Here is a 17,726-nt window from a genome sequence, read left to right as displayed (position 1 = left end):
AATAATCATGCATCGAATTACTTTTCCGATTGCAAAGGGTTAAAAGCATAATAATGTGCATATTATTGAAAGATAACAGTTCTCCATAGCTCACAATCTCTTCTAAGCAGTAATAGGTATTTAATTTGGACTCATTTCAATAGAATTCATTAGCTAATTTTAGCATTGTTTTGGATACAGACTAATTTACTGACACATTCCGACTTCGCAATGCTATAGTCTCCGTGCACTCGGAAAAGTAATTCGATGCAAAATTATTCACATAATACAAGAGCATGTTTATTATTCCGAAAAATAAATAAATACAATTGTTTCAAGTTGAATTTCCCCGAAAAGTTAATTTACACATTTTTATTATTCTGTAGGCATTTTTAACAATCAAAATTGGAAAATAAATAAAACGTCAAAATGATGCACCGTCTTGAATGGTGACCATGAGTCACCTGTCGAGGGCAAAGGGTTAAAACATCATGTTGATTTTAGGCGCTTCTATTATTAGCATCAAAGACATAACTGTCGACTTTCCATTTCTGTTTTTTTTTTTTTTTAATTCAAAAGTTTTACTATGCTATCATGGCGTGACTGGAAAGCGACAAGCATAAGGTTCGATTTCACTGGAAATACTTTGTACAAACGATCCTACAGTAACTGCAATCTATCGATGATCCTTTTAGTATGTACAGGGGGTTGAAGGCGAGGATGCCGAATTAGGTGCGCTTTCATCACCAGATAACGATTTAAAATTACTAAGTCCCACCGTTGTCATTTTGTAGCTTCAAAACGGAATGTTAACGTGGTGAAGTTACCGAGTGTAATCGGCAGAGACTGGATGGGCTGGATCACCTTAGGGATAGCCAACAGGGCCTCCGAATATGCGAGGGTAAATCAAAAGTAAAGGCAATTTTCCGCTTTTTAATTCTACCAAGAATAACTACAGATATCATTTTCATGCATATGTCTAATCATGGTACTGATAGTGCATTTCAGCTTCTGTTTACACCCTCAGATGTGGGTGGGTACAGAGGCTGAGGTACAGGCCAAGTCTGCAAAGCCGGCTGGATCTTACCTCAACCGATGATCAAGCAGTGCCAACTTCAAAAAGTATTGGTTACTACAGATATCATCTTCATACATATGTCTAATAATGGTACTGATCGTGCATTCAGCCTCTGTACCCACCCTCCGATGGCATTTGGATAGCTATGAGGCCAAGTCTGCACAGCCGGCCGGATCTCATCTCAACTCAACCGATGATCAAGCAGTGCCAACTTCAAAAGGTATTGGTTACTACAAATATCATTTTCATACATATGCCTAATCATGGTACTGATCGTGCATTCAGCCTCTGTACCCAACCTCCGATGGCATTTGGATAGCTATGAGGCCAAGTCTGCACAGCCGGCCGGATCTCATCTCAACTCAACCGATGATCAAGCAGTGCCAACTTCAAAAGGTATTGGTTACTACAAATATCATTTTCATACATATGCCTAATCATGGTACTGATCGTGCATTCAGCCTCTGTACCCACCCTCCGATGGCATTTGGATAGCTATGAGGTCAAATCTGCGCAACCGGCTGGATATCACCTCTACCGACGACGCTAACTTCGAAAGGTATTTGTTTATCTGGTGTATCATATCAGGGCTTATTGAGGATATAAATAGAACTCACAACCATCTGTTAGGAAGTAATTATGAATGCTTTAGAATGTTGAAGGGACGTATGTTCACGGAGTTCTATATAGTGAGACATTCTGCATAGGCTTGACTTAGAGTTGCTATGTGATATGTCTGCTGTTTAAGAGAACGCTTAGTACTCCACGAAAGTAGTCATACGGCAAGACAATGTGCCCAAATTGACTTTGAATCGTAGTTTCATCTACCATATAATCATTAGAATACCATATCTTCTGGCTTTTTAAAGGAGACACAGTTTGTTAGTCGGTTTAGAATTAATGGTAAGGTTCAGGATACGGTACAGTCGAACACACAATTGAAAACCTTTCGTTGTGGATGGAATATGACAGCAGATAACACAGCACGTAGAAGAGGCATCTGGAAAAAAAGCATATGTGCAGTTCTTCCGCTTGGATGGAGAATAAAAATGTAATCTGAAAGTGACCTTTACTTTTTGATTTACCCTTGCATACATATACTTTTAAATATCCAACGAATAATGGTTAAATTAATGGATAAAAATTTCTTCAAGTAATGAACAATTTCTTCAAATTGCTTTCGTTTTTATTTAAAATATCCTTCAATCGCTGCAGAGCGAAGGCTTTGCCTTTCGCAGTAACAATTACTTTCCTCCGAAGGTGATCCTCTCTCATGACTACACTATCCACTTTGGAGTAATTTTTAAGAATCCTAGAAGCATTACTTAGTTCTTGCATTGGGATGCGGAATCTTCCAAAAATAGATCTATCAACAGAAACAGGTTGCATTTCGTAGATTTCAGTCATTTCCTCACAGCTACTGTGAGATAAAACTCGAAACTTTCCGGTTAAGGCAATATTGTGAAGTTCTGTCGACGCTCGTTTACTTAGTACCTTGATATCTTGGAACTCAGCTGGAAACAAGTGTTTGATGTCCTCTTTGGTGAGGAACCTAAGCCACCTTAAATAGCTGAAAAAACATAAGCAAAATGCAGCAGAAGATGGATTTGGACATTTGATACCTCGGGAGTTAGACAGGTAACCGTAATACATAGCGGTGGACAGAATGTGGAAAATAAAGACATTGCAAGGAATCATTTCAGAGTTTGAACAATTTTTGTAGGATAATATGTGTTCCTCTTCGGCCCATTTGATTAGAACACTAATTGCTTTTTCAATAATGCTTCTGTCACAAGTAAATTTTAATTGATGCAAGCAACTGATGGCACGATAGGGTAAGTTTTGCAACGATCCATTTTGGGATACGTGTGTTATCAAAGCATTTATCTCTTCTATCAGTGGAAAACGAGGGGTTAAACTCTTAGTAATTGTTTCATATTTAAGTATTCTAACGTTAGCAAGAACATCAGAGACTGCCCATGGGAAACTCAGAAATTCTGGACACTCTTTACGATACGTAACCATGTACCAAGCTGACGCTTTCTTTAGATATTCTTTTAATGCAATTCCAGTTTGGATATTATCGGATGCAAATTCACTAAAGAATTGTTCTCTGGTTTTACTTATCAGCTCTAGGAGCCATTTGTTGACTATTTTGGCTATGTCGGCACGGTCTCGCCTCTCCCGAAAGCGTTCATGAAGTGTCAAGAAGGAGCCACCAAATGCTTCAGTTTCATGGCTGATACCGTATGTTTCCAGGATCGTTTTTAGCACTGTATTGTAGGCGTTTCGTGAAGAAATAGCAGCTTCTTCGTATTTTTCCCAACCATCAACTATTAGGGATGAATCGATCTAGAAAAATATATATATATATACAATTGATTTTAAAGTTTACCTTACATGGTTTGATAAAAACATTCTGTAACAACTGTCCAATAGAAAGGTGTATTATTTACAACTGAATCAGAAAAATAATGGTTATAAAGAAGCTTGTCTAGTACAGAAGCACCAAAGTTTCCTCCCTTTAATAGAATCAATATTTATAACCAAATTTCCCTCTAAAAATTAAAAAAGATCTGGTCTTGTTTGCAGCTGATTTTTTTTAAAATTGAAAATAATAAATGTGATTTATAATAATAAATGTGTAGTAAATAATTTTAAAATAATAAATGTGTAGTAAATAATTTTAAAATAATAAATGTGTTTTATAATAATAAATGTGTAACAAATAATTTTAAAATAATAAATGTGTTTTATAATAATAAATGTGTAACAAATAATTTCAAAATAATAAATGTGTTTGGAATTAGTTAATTCCAAAAATTCAGTCACAAGAAAACTTATCCCAGGTCCCCTAAGTGAAAAATCTCTATCTAATGTTCATTAATTCATTCTTTGGATTTTAAGAAAGGGAGACATAGCTATTCCTTTCATAATTTTTGATCATTTTTTTTCAGAAAAAAACAACACAGAATATCTTTGATTAGAACCTAAAAATGTCTTTATTGATGGTACAGCGGCACGATAACAGTTTGTGTTGCCTATCATTTGGATGTAAATAATTGCTTGATAGAGCTGGGCAAAAAGAGCACATCCCTCGGACCAGACAGTTGCGGAGACTAGCGCTCTACACAGAGAAGCACTAATTTACTTTATAAATTATTCTCCTCATATTTTGAATTGAAAAGACAGTTGCGGAGATGAGCGCTCTACACAGAGAAGCCCTAATTTACTTTATAAATTATACTCCTCATATTTTGAATTGAAAAGACAGTTGCGGGGACGAGCGTTCTACACAGAGAAGCCCTAATTTACTTTATAAATTATACTCCTCATATTTTGAATTGAAAAGACAGTTGCGGGGACGAGCGTTCTACACAGAGAAGCCCTAATTTACTTTATAAATTATTCTCCTCATATTTTGAATTGAAAAGACAGTTGCGGGGACGAGCGTTCTACACAGAGAAGCCCTAATTTACTTTATAAATTATACTCCTCATATTTTGAATTGAAAAGACAGTTGCGGGGACGAGCGTTCTACACAGAAAAGCCCTAATTTACTTTATAAATTATTCTCCTCATATTTTGAATTGAAAAGACAGTTGCGGGGACGAGCGTTCTACACAGAGGAGCCCTAATTTACTTTATAAATTATACTCCTCATATTTTGAATTGAAAAGACAGTTGCGGGGACGAGCGTTCTACACAGAGGAGCCCTAATTTACTTTATAAATTATACTCCTCATATTTTGAATTGAAAAGACAGTTGCGGGGACGAGCGTTCTACACAGAGGAGCCCTAATTTACTTTATAAATTATACTCCTCATATTTTGAATTGAAAAGACAGTTGCGGTAACGAGCGTTCTACACAGAGAAGCCCTAATTTACTTTATAAATTATACTCCTCATATTTTGAATTGAAAAGACAGTTGCGGGGACGAGCGTTCTACACAGAGGAGCCCTAATTTACTTTATAAATTATACTCCTCATATTTTGAATTGAAAAGACAGTTGCGGTAACGAGCGTTCTACACAGAGAAGCCCTAATTTACTTTATAAATTATACTCCTCATATTTTGAATTGAAAAGACAGTTGCGGGGACGAGCGTTCTACACAGAGGAGCCCTAATTTACTTTATAAATTATACTCCTCATATTTTGAATTGAAAAGACAGTTGCGGTAACGAGCGTTCTACACAGAGAAGCCCTAATTTACTTTATAAATTATACTCCTCATATTTTGAATTGAAAAGACAGTTGCGGGGACGAGCGTTCTACACAGAGGAGCCCTAATTTACTTTATAAATTATACTCCTCATATTTTGAATTGAAAAGACAGTTGCGGTAACGAGCGTTCTACACAGAGGAGCCCTAATTTACTTTATAAATTATACTCCTCATATTTTGAATTGAAAAGACAGTTGCGGTAACGAGCGTTCTACACAGAGAAGCCCTAATTTACTTTATAAATTATACTCCTCATATTTTGAATTGAAAAGACAGTTGCGGTAACGAGCGTTCTACACAGAGAAGCCCTAATTTACTTTATAAATTATACTCCTCATATTTTGAATTGAAAAGACAGTTGCGGTAACGAGCGTTCTACACAGAGGAGCCCTAATTTACTTTATAAATTATACTCCTCATATTTTGAATTGAAAAGACAGTTGCGGGGACGAGCGTTCTACACAGAGAAGCCCTAATTTACTTTATAAATTATTCTCCTCATATTTTGAATTGAAAAGACAGTTGCGGGGACGAGCGTTCTACACAGAGGAGCCCTAATTTACTTTATAAATTATACTCCTCATATTTTGAATTGAAAAGACAGTTGCGGTAACGAGCGTTCTACACAGAGAAGCCCTAATTTACTTTATAAATTATACTCCTCATATTTTGAATTGAAAAGACAGTTGCGGGGACGAGCGTTCTACACAGAGAAGCCCTAATTTACTTTATAAATTATACTCCTCATATTTTGAATTGAAAAGACAGTTGCGGGGACGAGCGTTCTACACAGAGGAGCCCTAATTTACTTTATAAATTATACTCCTCATATTTTGAATTGAAAAGACAGTTGCGGTAACGAGCGTTCTACACAGAGGAGCCCTAATTTACTTTATAAATTATACTCCTCATATTTTGAATTGAAAAGACAGTTGCGGTAACGAGCGTTCTACACAGAGAAGCCCTAATTTACTTTATAAATTATACTCCTCATATTTTGAATTGAAAAGACAGTTGCGGGGACGAGCGTTCTACACAGAGGAGCCCTAATTTACTTTATAAATTATACTCCTCATATTTTGAATTGAAAAGACAGTTGCGGTAACGAGCGTTCTACACAGAGGAGCCCTAATTTACTTTATAAATTATACTCCTCATATTTTGAATTGAAAAGACAGTTGCGGTAACGAGCGTTCTACACAGAGAAGCCCTAATTTACTTTATAAATTATACTCCTCATATTTTGAATTGAAAAGACAGTTGCGGGGACGAGCGTTCTACACAGAGGAGCCCTAATTTACTTTATAAATTATACTCCTCATATTTTGAATTGAAAAGACAGTTGCGGTAACGAGCGTTCTACACAGAGAAGCCCTAATTTACTTTATAAATTATACTCCTCATATTTTGAATTGAAAAGACAGTTGCGGGGACGAGCGTTCTACACAGAGGAGCCCTAATTTACTTTATAAATTATTCTCCTCATATTTTGAATTGAAAAGACAGTTGCGGGGACGAGCGTTCTACACAGAGGAGCCCTAATTTACTTTATAAATTATACTCCTCATATTTTGAATTGAAAAGACAGTTGCGGGGACGAGCGTTCTACACAGAGAAGCCCTAATTTACTTTATAAATTATACTCCTCATATTTTGAATTGAAAAGACAGTTGCGGGGACGAGCGTTCTACACAGAGGAGCCCTAATTTACTTTATAAATTATACTCCTCATATTTTGAATTGAAAAGACAGTTGCGGGGACGAGCGTTCTACACAGAGGAGCCCTAATTTACTTTATAAATTATACTCCTCATATTTTGAATTGAAAAGACAGTTGCGGGGACGAGCGTTCTACACAGAGAAGCCCTAATTTACTTTATAAATTATACTCCTCATATTTTGAATTGAAAAGACAGTTGCGGTAACGAGCGTTCTACACAGAGAAGCCCTAATTTACTTTATAAATTATACTCCTCATATTTTGAATTGAAAAGACAGTTGCGGGGACGAGCGTTCTACACAGAGGAGCCCTAATTTACTTTATAAATTATTCTCCTCATATTTTGAATTGAAAAGACAGTTGCGGGGACGAGCGTTCTACACAGAGGAGCCCTAATTTACTTTATAAATTATACTCCTCATATTTTGAATTGAAAAGACAGTTGCGGTAACGAGCGTTCTACACAGAGGAGCCCTAATTTACTTTATAAATTATACTCCTCATATTTTGAATTGAAAAGACAGTTGCGGTAACGAGCGTTCTACACAGAGAAGCCCTAATTTACTTTATAAATTATACTCCTCATATTTTGAATTGAAAAGACAGTTGCGGGGACGAGCGTTCTACACAGAGGAGCCCTAATTTACTTTATAAATTATACTCCTCATATTTTGAATTGAAAAGACAGTTGCGGTAACGAGCGTTCTACACAGAGAAGCCCTAATTTACTTTATAAATTATACTCCTCATATTTTGAATTGAAAAGACAGTTGCGGGGACGAGCGTTCTACACAGAGAAGCCCTAATTTACTTTATAAATTATTCTTCTCATATTTTGAATTGAAAAGAAGTGCAATAAATCTCATATTAGGGAAAAAACAGTTTCAAAAAAAGAAAATTATGGTTTGGGGAAGACTTATTCGGTTAGCGTTAGTTGTACCAACACAGGATGATCGGCAAGGTCCTTTCAAACCCTACAAATTCAAAACGGTGTCTCATATAGACAGGAAAGTAACATGTGTCTATAGTAAAGTGACTAAGCTGAATTTATCGACAGGTTATAGCTCACCTAGAAGCGAAATAAGCAAGTATAAAAATAACTCAAAAAATAAAGGAAGTTCGGCCAAAAATTCCAATCAGAAAAATGTAACTATAGCATAATAAAAACACAGGAAAAAGTTTCATGAAGTTACCTGTGAAATTGGGTGAGATATTATATTTGTGATTAAAATTATGAACTTTTCGCGACTTGAAAAATAGTTCCCTACATTAAAAAATTATTTAATGAGTTCATACAGTTTTTTGAAGTTAAGAGACGGCGAAGTGAAATTCAAGCAACGTAGATAATAAACAAAAATGATAATAGACTAAAAATAATTTAGAGAATACATTTTCCGATTTTAGAATGAACTCTTTTTCAATAATTTCGATCGCAACTATTTCTAATTTTACAGAAAACTTAGTGAAATAACTTAATTATGGTATAGCGTACAATTTTACAACTGGGCGTTTTGGCCGCTCTCCATTATTTTTTGAGTTATTTTATTGTAATTTTCTCATTTCGACGCTAGGGGTGCTGTAATCAGTCTGAATAATTTCAGCATAATCACGTTACTATAGGTACATGTCATTTCCTTGGGTATATAAAACGCCGTTTTGAATTTCAAGATTTCGCCGATTTACTTGTATATTCCATGCAGGAACTTTTGATTAGCAATAAAAATGGCATTACTGATTCGTACGTGCTGATATTATCAGCAATAATTTCACGTTAATGATCGTTTACCGACTTCTTTACCAATGAATATTTGGAAACAATGAATTGGCTGTTAAATATCAATCCTGTCCAGCTTTCTTGGCTATATTTTCTTGGGTATATGGGAAGCCGTTTTGAATTTAAAGGGCTTAAAAGGATTTCATCGATTAACTTGTATTCTGCATGCAGGAACTTTTGATTAGCTATAGAAATGGTATTCTTGATTCGTACATAAGACTATATGCTATATTATTATCAACAATAATTTCATGCTAATGATCATCTATTGACTTCCTTAACCAATGACGATTTGCAGAAGTACGGTTTGGGAACAACGGATCGGCCATCTTGGAAGACAACCAACTGCACCACCCTGAAAATTTATTTTTTGTATGGTCTTCTCTTTCAGTTATGGTGGAAGATCAATTAGTTCTAAATTAGGAAAGGTGTTGCTTAAAATGCGTTTTAGTTAGTGGAAGAGATATCTCCTTTATTTTCTCATATATGAACCAAGTTTTATTTTACAATGTCTCTTAAAAATGGAGTTGTAGGGCGTATAAGATTTTAGGATTCTTGAATTTCCATACAAAATTAAATTTGGCCGAAATCCATCCTGTTTCTGAGGTTAGGGTCTTTGTCCAAGTTTCATTTTGTAATACCTTTTCAAAATGTTGGAGTGAGTATACGACTTTTCATAATGTATTTAGGGGTTTTGAGTTTCCATGCAACATAAAAACTTTGCAAATTGGTCCAGTTGTTGAGGTTAGGATTTTTGCAGAGTTTCATTTTGCAATAACTCTTCAAAATGTTGGAGGGAATATACGGCTTTTGATAATGCATAAAGAGGTTTTGAGCTAGCTCCTATGCAAACTAAGAACTGGCCGAAATCGGTCCAGTTGTTGAGGTTAGAGCTCTATGTCCAAGTTTCATTTTGCAATATCTCTTAAAAATGTTGAAGAGATATTGCAAACGACTTTACGATATTGCAAACGAGTAAAAGTTTGCAATATCGCATATGCATATAATGTATTTAGAGATTGTGAGCTCCCATGCAAAATAAAAATTGCGAAATCGATTCATTAGATGTTTCATTTAGTGGTTATGATTGGTGAAGGTTTTTCTGAGAGGTTAGAGTTTATTCCCACATAGAATGTACAGTATACAGAAGTAGAACATACAGAATACAAAAGGGTTTGACTCATTTGGCATGAAATTAACATGAAGGTTAGTAGTAGTCATTTCATCCGAAAGAAATATGGCGAAATCAGTAAATGGTCAACGGCTGAGGCTATGGTAGTTTAATTTCGAATGTTATTTTAAATAAGAGACCATATGTGAATAACTGATCATCGAAAGCGACTAGTGCTTACAAATAATCATGAAAATAACTTCTTTTTTTTTTAGTTTATTTAGGTGGTAATTTTTTTCAATCATTTTTTGATAATTTCTTCTTATTATTTTACTATAATGTTCATTATACAAAGAATGAAATGAGAGATACTTGCCTGGATATCAGAATACCTAAGTGAATATTCTTCATTCTCGCTTTCAAAGTCTTTGCAAATTCGAAACATTTTCCCCAAAGCTTTTTTCGATTTGTATTTCTTCTGCCAAAACTTGTCCATGAAGTCAGGAAATAAATCCGGAATTTCATGCTCATTCAATCTTTCAAAATATCCAGTTTTTGCGAAGTCAACAGCAAAAGAATGTTTTTTGGCAATCTTTAAACAAGTAGGATGAGCAATAGAATGTTTGTCTGCAAATGCAAGGTGGGCGTAGGCAATCTTTCCGATAGCATCGTTTTCTACATACTTTACAAAAAAGTTCGCGATTTCTTGAGGATTAGAATCCTTTAGAAAATTTTTCACCTGTAATGGGAAAAAAAATCCCAGTTTAAGCAAATTAAATAAAAACTGAATTTGCAATAACGCAAAATTTACATGAGAGATGCACTGGACAGTTGCATTTTTAATAGCGTGATGATATCATGAGATTGATTCCCATTAAAAAAATTCAAACACACATAAAGTAGAATATATATAAGAGCAAATTAAAAAAAAATGAAATCTGCTATCGCAAACTTCAAGTTATCATATGAGAACATAATTTTTTTGAAGTTACGTGGTTTAGTCCGGCAGAATAAAAGGCGCTAAGGTTAGAGCGGAAGATCATTTTACGACAGATACTCATTCTTGAAACATCTTTATTTTACATTTTTACAGAGGAAAATCATTAAAATTTTTTTTGAAAAACCAGTTTATACCGGTTTGAAACAATAACTTGACAATCAGATTACGCATGCGTCGATATTTAGAAAAACAATGGTTTTATCCCCCATTTCAAAATCATTCGAGTTCCAAAACTTTACCTAGAAATCAGATTTTTTTTGAGAAAATCCGATTTTAACTGCTTTGGAAAGAGAGTTATATATATATATATAACCAAATTAGATTAATTATTAGAAATAAATATTACGTTTACAGCCAAAGAATCAAAAAGAATGATATAATGAATCCGGCCTGAAGACTTCCTCAAGGGTCACCCTCAGGCAAGGATTCAAACCAGGGATTTTTTTCTGTGAGGGGTCTGACTTTCGTCCAACAAACTGACCTCTCGTGACCCGAAAATCCCAGGAAATTGAGGTTTGGGAGATAAAATTAGTATAACAAAATTAAAGATAATTATACAATAACAAGTAAAATTATTTCCAAATTTATTAATCCAAGTACAGAAATTTCGTTTTTAATTTGTTCTTTATTAGCTAGTGGACAAGTCTTACATTTTTTACTATCCCAAACTCGATATTTTTTGTATTTTTAAAATTTTTTGAACAAAACAGTTGTGCAAGTATTTTTTTATCCGTGGAAGCCCCAAGCACAAAGCTATCCACAGTGCCCCTTGGTAAAGCGCACGACGGGCCATGAGCTATGAGAAAATTTTTAATTGACCTTTGCATAATTTTATTTGATTGGTATCTGAAAGGAAAGAAATTTCTTTTGCCTCAACAGTCAGGAATCCTCGAATGAAATAAATGTCCTCCTAAAAATCCTCGAATAAAACTATGCTTCATACGACCCATACCTTTTATTTCCTGCCTACACATTTTTGAGTCTTCAAAAAACTCCAAACAAAAACTACATCAAGTGGTAATAAATTTTTACAGAAACGAACTTAAATTTAATGTTTTGATAATGAAACTTGATGTTTTGAATTGATAGATTAAAAAAAAATCTCTTCAACAAAACAAAAATCTCCATTAAAACAATCATCTCTTGATTAAAAATTACTCAATGCAATAGATATGTACAGAATAGTGTTGTATTAAAAACGTCTTTTGAAAAGACGAAATACATAATTAAATACATATAGTTTATTAAGTTCTCGGATTGGTCATCAAAACTATATCTCAGTATCACAATTTCCACTATATTTATACTTTCTCGTATACGAAGTATAGAAAAAGCATTAGAGTTGACAAAAAATTGGAATTCGAGATTTTTTTTAATCTCCATACTTCAGACTAGCCGCCTTTGGCGACCAGCCGGTTCGCCAATCTTAATGTTCGTTAAAATTTTAATAATTAAATATTTTATGAAATTCCTATTTTAATAGCTTCTTCATCAAAATATTTTAAAGCTTCAAATTTTGATTATCATATAATTCACTCATAATATTATAAAGGCCTTCAGTCATAATGTAATATGCATCTTTCTAATTTTCTATTAGCTCCCCTAGAATTTAGGCTTTAAATTAAAGTGGAAAGGATTAATCTGCAATTAATGCAATAATATTTTTGACTGAAACAAAGCATTCTTTTTATAATAAGATTACTGAAAACAGAGTCGCTGAGCGTTTAAACCTTATGGGCACTAAAGAATGTCTTTCTTAATTTATGTAATATCTCAAGAGTTTGTCAACAAAATTTTCTCAGATTCATCATGAGCAGATAGATTAATAAACTATGTTTGATTTTAAATGCATCAAACACTAAGAAAATAAACAGAAATGTTTAAACTAATCGGTCGAAAACCGGTTAAAAAAAACTACTTAAAAAACGATGTACTTAAAATTATAAGCATATACAAAAAATATATAACTAACATAAATACAATTTAATTACAAAAGCATACAACTAACTAAAAATAATTTAAATTAAGTTCGCAATCGTTGATAATAGTTGTTAACAATCAGAACACAAAACGCATGCGTGAATTTTCTACGCCAGTTGGTAACGCAAATGCGTGAATTTTCATACGCCAGTTGGGGTAACGCAACGCAAATTAGACATTTTTAATTTCCTTTATTCTGTTTTATTTTAATTCAAAAGTACTTCAGAATGAATCTGAAAGGTCGATTAATTAAAAATATTTAATTTTAAATGCATCAAACAGTAAAAAAAAATAAATAGAATCGTTTGAAATAATCGGCCGAAAATTTTTAAACCTAGCCTCATTAGCATGGGAGAAAAAACTGAAGCCTTACTCATTTGGCGGTGGGGAAAATGACGGGAAAGTTAGTTTTTAATTAATAATTAAAATTCTAATTAAAAATTTTAAAAAAGGGACCCCAGGTGCACATTCCCAACCTCCAAGGTATACATATACCAAATTTGGTAGCTATAGGTCAAACGGTCTGGCCTGTAGAGCGCCAATACACACACACACACGCACTGAGCTTTATATAAGTATAGATAACCCAGAGTCAAAAAACACAATTTTGGAACTGTGTTAGTCTTTGAAATTTGACATATGGAAATACGGCCAAAGACGTAGATTTTTTATCCAATTTTGTACGAAATCCATCTACGGGAAGTTTGTCTGTATGGCTGTTCGAGTGCAAGCGAGCTCAATAACCAGCAAAAACAGTAGATAAAATTTGATGCGAGCTTCAGCATCTAAAATATAGACACTTATATAATTTTGAACTAGATTCGAAAAATAATTGCACGTCTGTCGGTCTGTATTACCTATCTCACGCATGCAAACGCAATAACTCATAACCGCAAAGAATTTAAACAACTTTACCAATATGGTTTAGAAAGAAATTGAAAAAAAAAAAAATGGCAGATTTAATTCCACGCACATCACAAATCAATTTAGGGAGACAACTTTTTTTGTTTCAGGATCTGGAGACCATTGTAATGTTTCCCTCACATGGTAATTAGCCTTCCGACCAGATGTAACGTCACCTGTTTTCCCACTCTTAGGTAAGTGCCAACGAACCACCAGATGTAGATCCTTTTACTAGTAGAGTCATTGTGTCTGGTCATTTGTTGTATCAAGATGAAGGGCCACAAATGGGTGTCTCATCGTTTCAAATATATCCACCATGTCTTCAAGGGAGAGGAATGTCAAACTATCCAGAAGTTAAATTTATTTTTCCTTTATGAAGGGTTTCTTCAACTCTTCAAGAAACGATTAATCACCAATCGTTGTTATTAAATGTCGAGCTCATGTGGATGTCAGACGGTGTTAATGGTGAATTGATTATAATTGACATGTGTTCGAGGGGTCAGCTACAAAGATGGATCATTAATAGACATTCCCACGATCGACTGAGATACCATTAAAGAAGCATTTCTGAGCAGCTATTAGGTGATAAGGAACTGAAGTTCACCAATAAGAAAATCAGAGGCAGAGATCTGACGGAAATAACATGCTGTATTTTTGAGAGAAGAGAGGTGAGCAGTGAGAGGTGTCGAAGGAGAATTCGGAGAGACGTCGGTGTTCAAAGAAGATGTTACTGATTTGTGATAAGCTTCATGTGATTCGGGTTTCTGTGTTAAGATCCCTCCTATAAAAATCAGTGGATTAATGGAGCAGCCCTGGTGTAGCTGTTTCAGCTAACAACCTTTTAGCGTCTTTTGGTATCTATTCTCCGATTTGACCGAGGAACTATTTAATGATTAAACTTTCAACTGTTGTGTGAATTTTATAAATAATATTAACCTAGACGAGAACAAATTGTTTTTTTTTGTACATATATCAGGCTGTAAATTAAAGAATTGTTTTATTATGCTACTCTCTTATTTGATTGTTCTGAATCAAGATATTACACCACCAGTTTTCGACGCTTGCCCTTCGTCAACCGCGTCTCCTAATTCCACGAATAATCTGACTTTATCCTATTGATAAATGCAAACATCTCCTATCATCTTTCCGTCCACCCCTTTTTTAAATAAAATAAACGTCTCCGAATGCATGCGCAAAAGCACGAAGTTTTCTGAATCCAACAATAAATAGTAAGTAAATATCTCATTTAGCTCCTTAATATTAATTCAATTTCGAGCTAGTAGATAATAAAGAAGATAACAATAATTATCTAATAAGAAAGACGAGCTGGGGGTTTCTTTTTGAAACCGACAAATCAAACATGCTCTCTAAACGTCTGCGAAAATCACAGGTTAAAGATTCCTTAACACTGTGAACCCGAAATAGTGTACAAATTCTAGTGCTTCAAAAATCTAGGGCAATTTTTCGAGTATGAAAACTAAATGGAATCTGTTTTTCAAATGGGCACTTTATCTCCAATTTTATTCCACTCTCAGCTATGCACCCAAAAATGTCCGAATCAGGGTTTGGCGATCGGGGTGGTTTGGGGCGATTTAGGCATCAAAGGGTTAAAAAGTATCATTATTTGTAAGCTAATCAGCAATTCATTAGATTAATACGAAATATTACATTTCTGAAGTCTTTTTCCAGCGGTTTAGGATAATTTGGAGCATCAGCATTTTTGGATTCGAAGAAAAGCTCCTTCATCCAGATGACGGCATATTCATCACCATCCAAATCGGAACCTAAAATAATAACAGGTATTTTTACAAAGACTTATTTTTATCTGAATATTTCTTTTCTGAATTTTTTTTAATTCGAAAAAAGCAAACTGTTTTATTCGAATTTAATAGCAGTAATGCAATATATATATATATATATATATATATATATATATATATATATATATATATATATATATATATATATATATATATATATATATAATTGAATTTTTATATATATATATATATATATATATAAATTGAATCCTAATCAGTTTCCAAAGTTTTATCTTAATTTACCAATATTAATAATTTAATTCTGAAATGTCCCCATATTTCCTCATCCAATTCCACATCTTTTATTTAATTAATGCGCCACAAACTCTATAAAAATGCTTAAATCTGATTTTTACACGCTGAAGGGATAAAAATCTGTCGATCTAAATAAATTCTTTCAAAAGATACCTATTTTCCCCTTACCTAAATCGACACGTGCAAAGAAATCCTTATCAGAACCTCATAGTATATAAATATCGGGGATAAATATTTATGTCTTTTTCGCTCTTGTGTGGCGCTGTACATTGACGTACCTCGTCGCTTCTTGCTTGAAGTTTAAAATTCAAAAGTGTTTTCTCTGTCTTCGGCCACGAAACTGCTCATATATATATATATATATATATATATATATATATATATATATATATATATATATATATATATATATATATATATATATATATATATATATATAAGCGTATTTTTTGTGAAGCAGAATGCAGGTTCGAAGACACTGAAGAGACAATTTACAATCTAAAATTAATTTTAATATCCATTCCAGGAAAGCAATTTATTTACAAGCAGGCGCGGACAAGGCATGTCCACAACAGAGCGAAACAAAAGCAGAAGTAAGAAAAGGGAACGAAACAAATGATCACTAGTCTTATATAACATGGGATTTTCGGAAACGTGGCAACTGAATACAAGTGTTAACCTTTGACAAGGGCTCCGAAGGGATCACTTTCACTTGATAGTAGACTGATTGCGCAGTAATTTTTACACAGCTTCATACGTGGAATGAAATCAGGAAATAAGAGAGTATTTTACTATGGGCTAAATTAAGGTAAAGTTTTGGAAATGAATTTGGATTAAATTAAGAGTTTAAAATATCATTACACACACACACACACACACACACACACACACACACACACACACACACACACACACACACACACACACACACACACACACACACACACACACACACACGTAATGCTTTTTTAAAATGTAATTTAAATTTAATTAATTTCCTGACTTTCAGTTTAATTTAGCCCATTTCAGCTTCTTTCTAAAATGTTCTCTTATTTTCTGATCTCATTCCACTTTTTCTAATTTAATTAATTCAACACGAGTTCTAAAATTGCTGAATCGGCTAGCAGCCGACAAGTTCCCACACTGCGAGTGAAGGGATAAAATACCGCTGACTAGACAAATTCTTTTAAAAGATGTCTATGATTCCCTTACCTGTGGTCAACGTGTAAGAAATCCCTATCAGAATCTCACAGTATATAAGACCAGGGATACTTAATTTCTCCCTCTGTTACGCTAATCTGCTCTTGCATGGCGCTGTGAACGGTTGTGCCTTGTCTACGCCTCTTGTAAATAAATCATGCCTCCCGGAATGGATATATAATAATAATATATATATATATATATATATATATATATATATATATATATATATATATATATATATATATATATATAAGCATTATCTTGTTTGAAGCAGAATGCAGTTTCGAAGACACTAAAAGACTGATGGAAGTTTTAAATTTCGCTTTAATCCATCCCGGAAAAGCATAATTTATTACAAGAGGCGCAGACAAAGCACGTCCGCTCACAGCAACAGATTAGTCAAGAAGTGGCGTAAAAAGAGGTAAAAACAAATTATCCCTGTTTTATATACTGTGATTTTTCAATAGAGATTTCCATGGCATGTCAATCAAAAAGCAAGGGAAACACAGGGAACTCTTAGAAGAATTTGTCAAGTCAGCGGTATTTTGTCTCTGCACTCGGAGTATGGGAACGGCTTTTAGCCGATTCAGCAATTCTACAGCGTCTGTAGAATTAATTAGACAGAAAAAGTGGAATTGGATCACGAAATAAGAGAATGAAATTACTATGGGCTAA

At 34.0% G+C, this 17,726-nt stretch overlaps 1 protein-coding gene across 1 annotated transcript in view; it reads right to left on the bottom strand.

The window, feature by feature from the left end:
- Window positions 1–1,585: 1,585 nt before the first annotated feature.
- LOC129975227 (uncharacterized) overlaps window positions 1,586–17,726 on the bottom strand; it is a 57,766-nt gene continuing 41,625 nt past the window's right edge. Inside the window, exons 8-10 of the mRNA XM_056088260.1 lie at window positions 15,442–15,557; window positions 10,267–10,629; window positions 1,586–3,409 (exon numbers count right to left, since the gene is read on the bottom strand). Of these exons, the coding sequence (XP_055944235.1) occupies window positions 2,207–3,409; window positions 10,267–10,629; window positions 15,442–15,557 (1,682 nt within the window). The 3' untranslated portion in view covers window positions 1,586–2,206. The remainder of the gene's footprint in view (window positions 3,410–10,266; window positions 10,630–15,441; window positions 15,558–17,726) is intronic.

This window comes from Argiope bruennichi, chromosome 1 (genome assembly GCF_947563725.1).
Source record: "Argiope bruennichi chromosome 1, qqArgBrue1.1, whole genome shotgun sequence".
NCBI classification, from domain to species: Eukaryota; Metazoa; Arthropoda; class Arachnida; order Araneae; family Araneidae; genus Argiope; species Argiope bruennichi.
The sequence above is the reverse complement of the archived record's forward strand: the minus strand, read 5'-3'. Positions and strand labels throughout refer to the sequence as shown.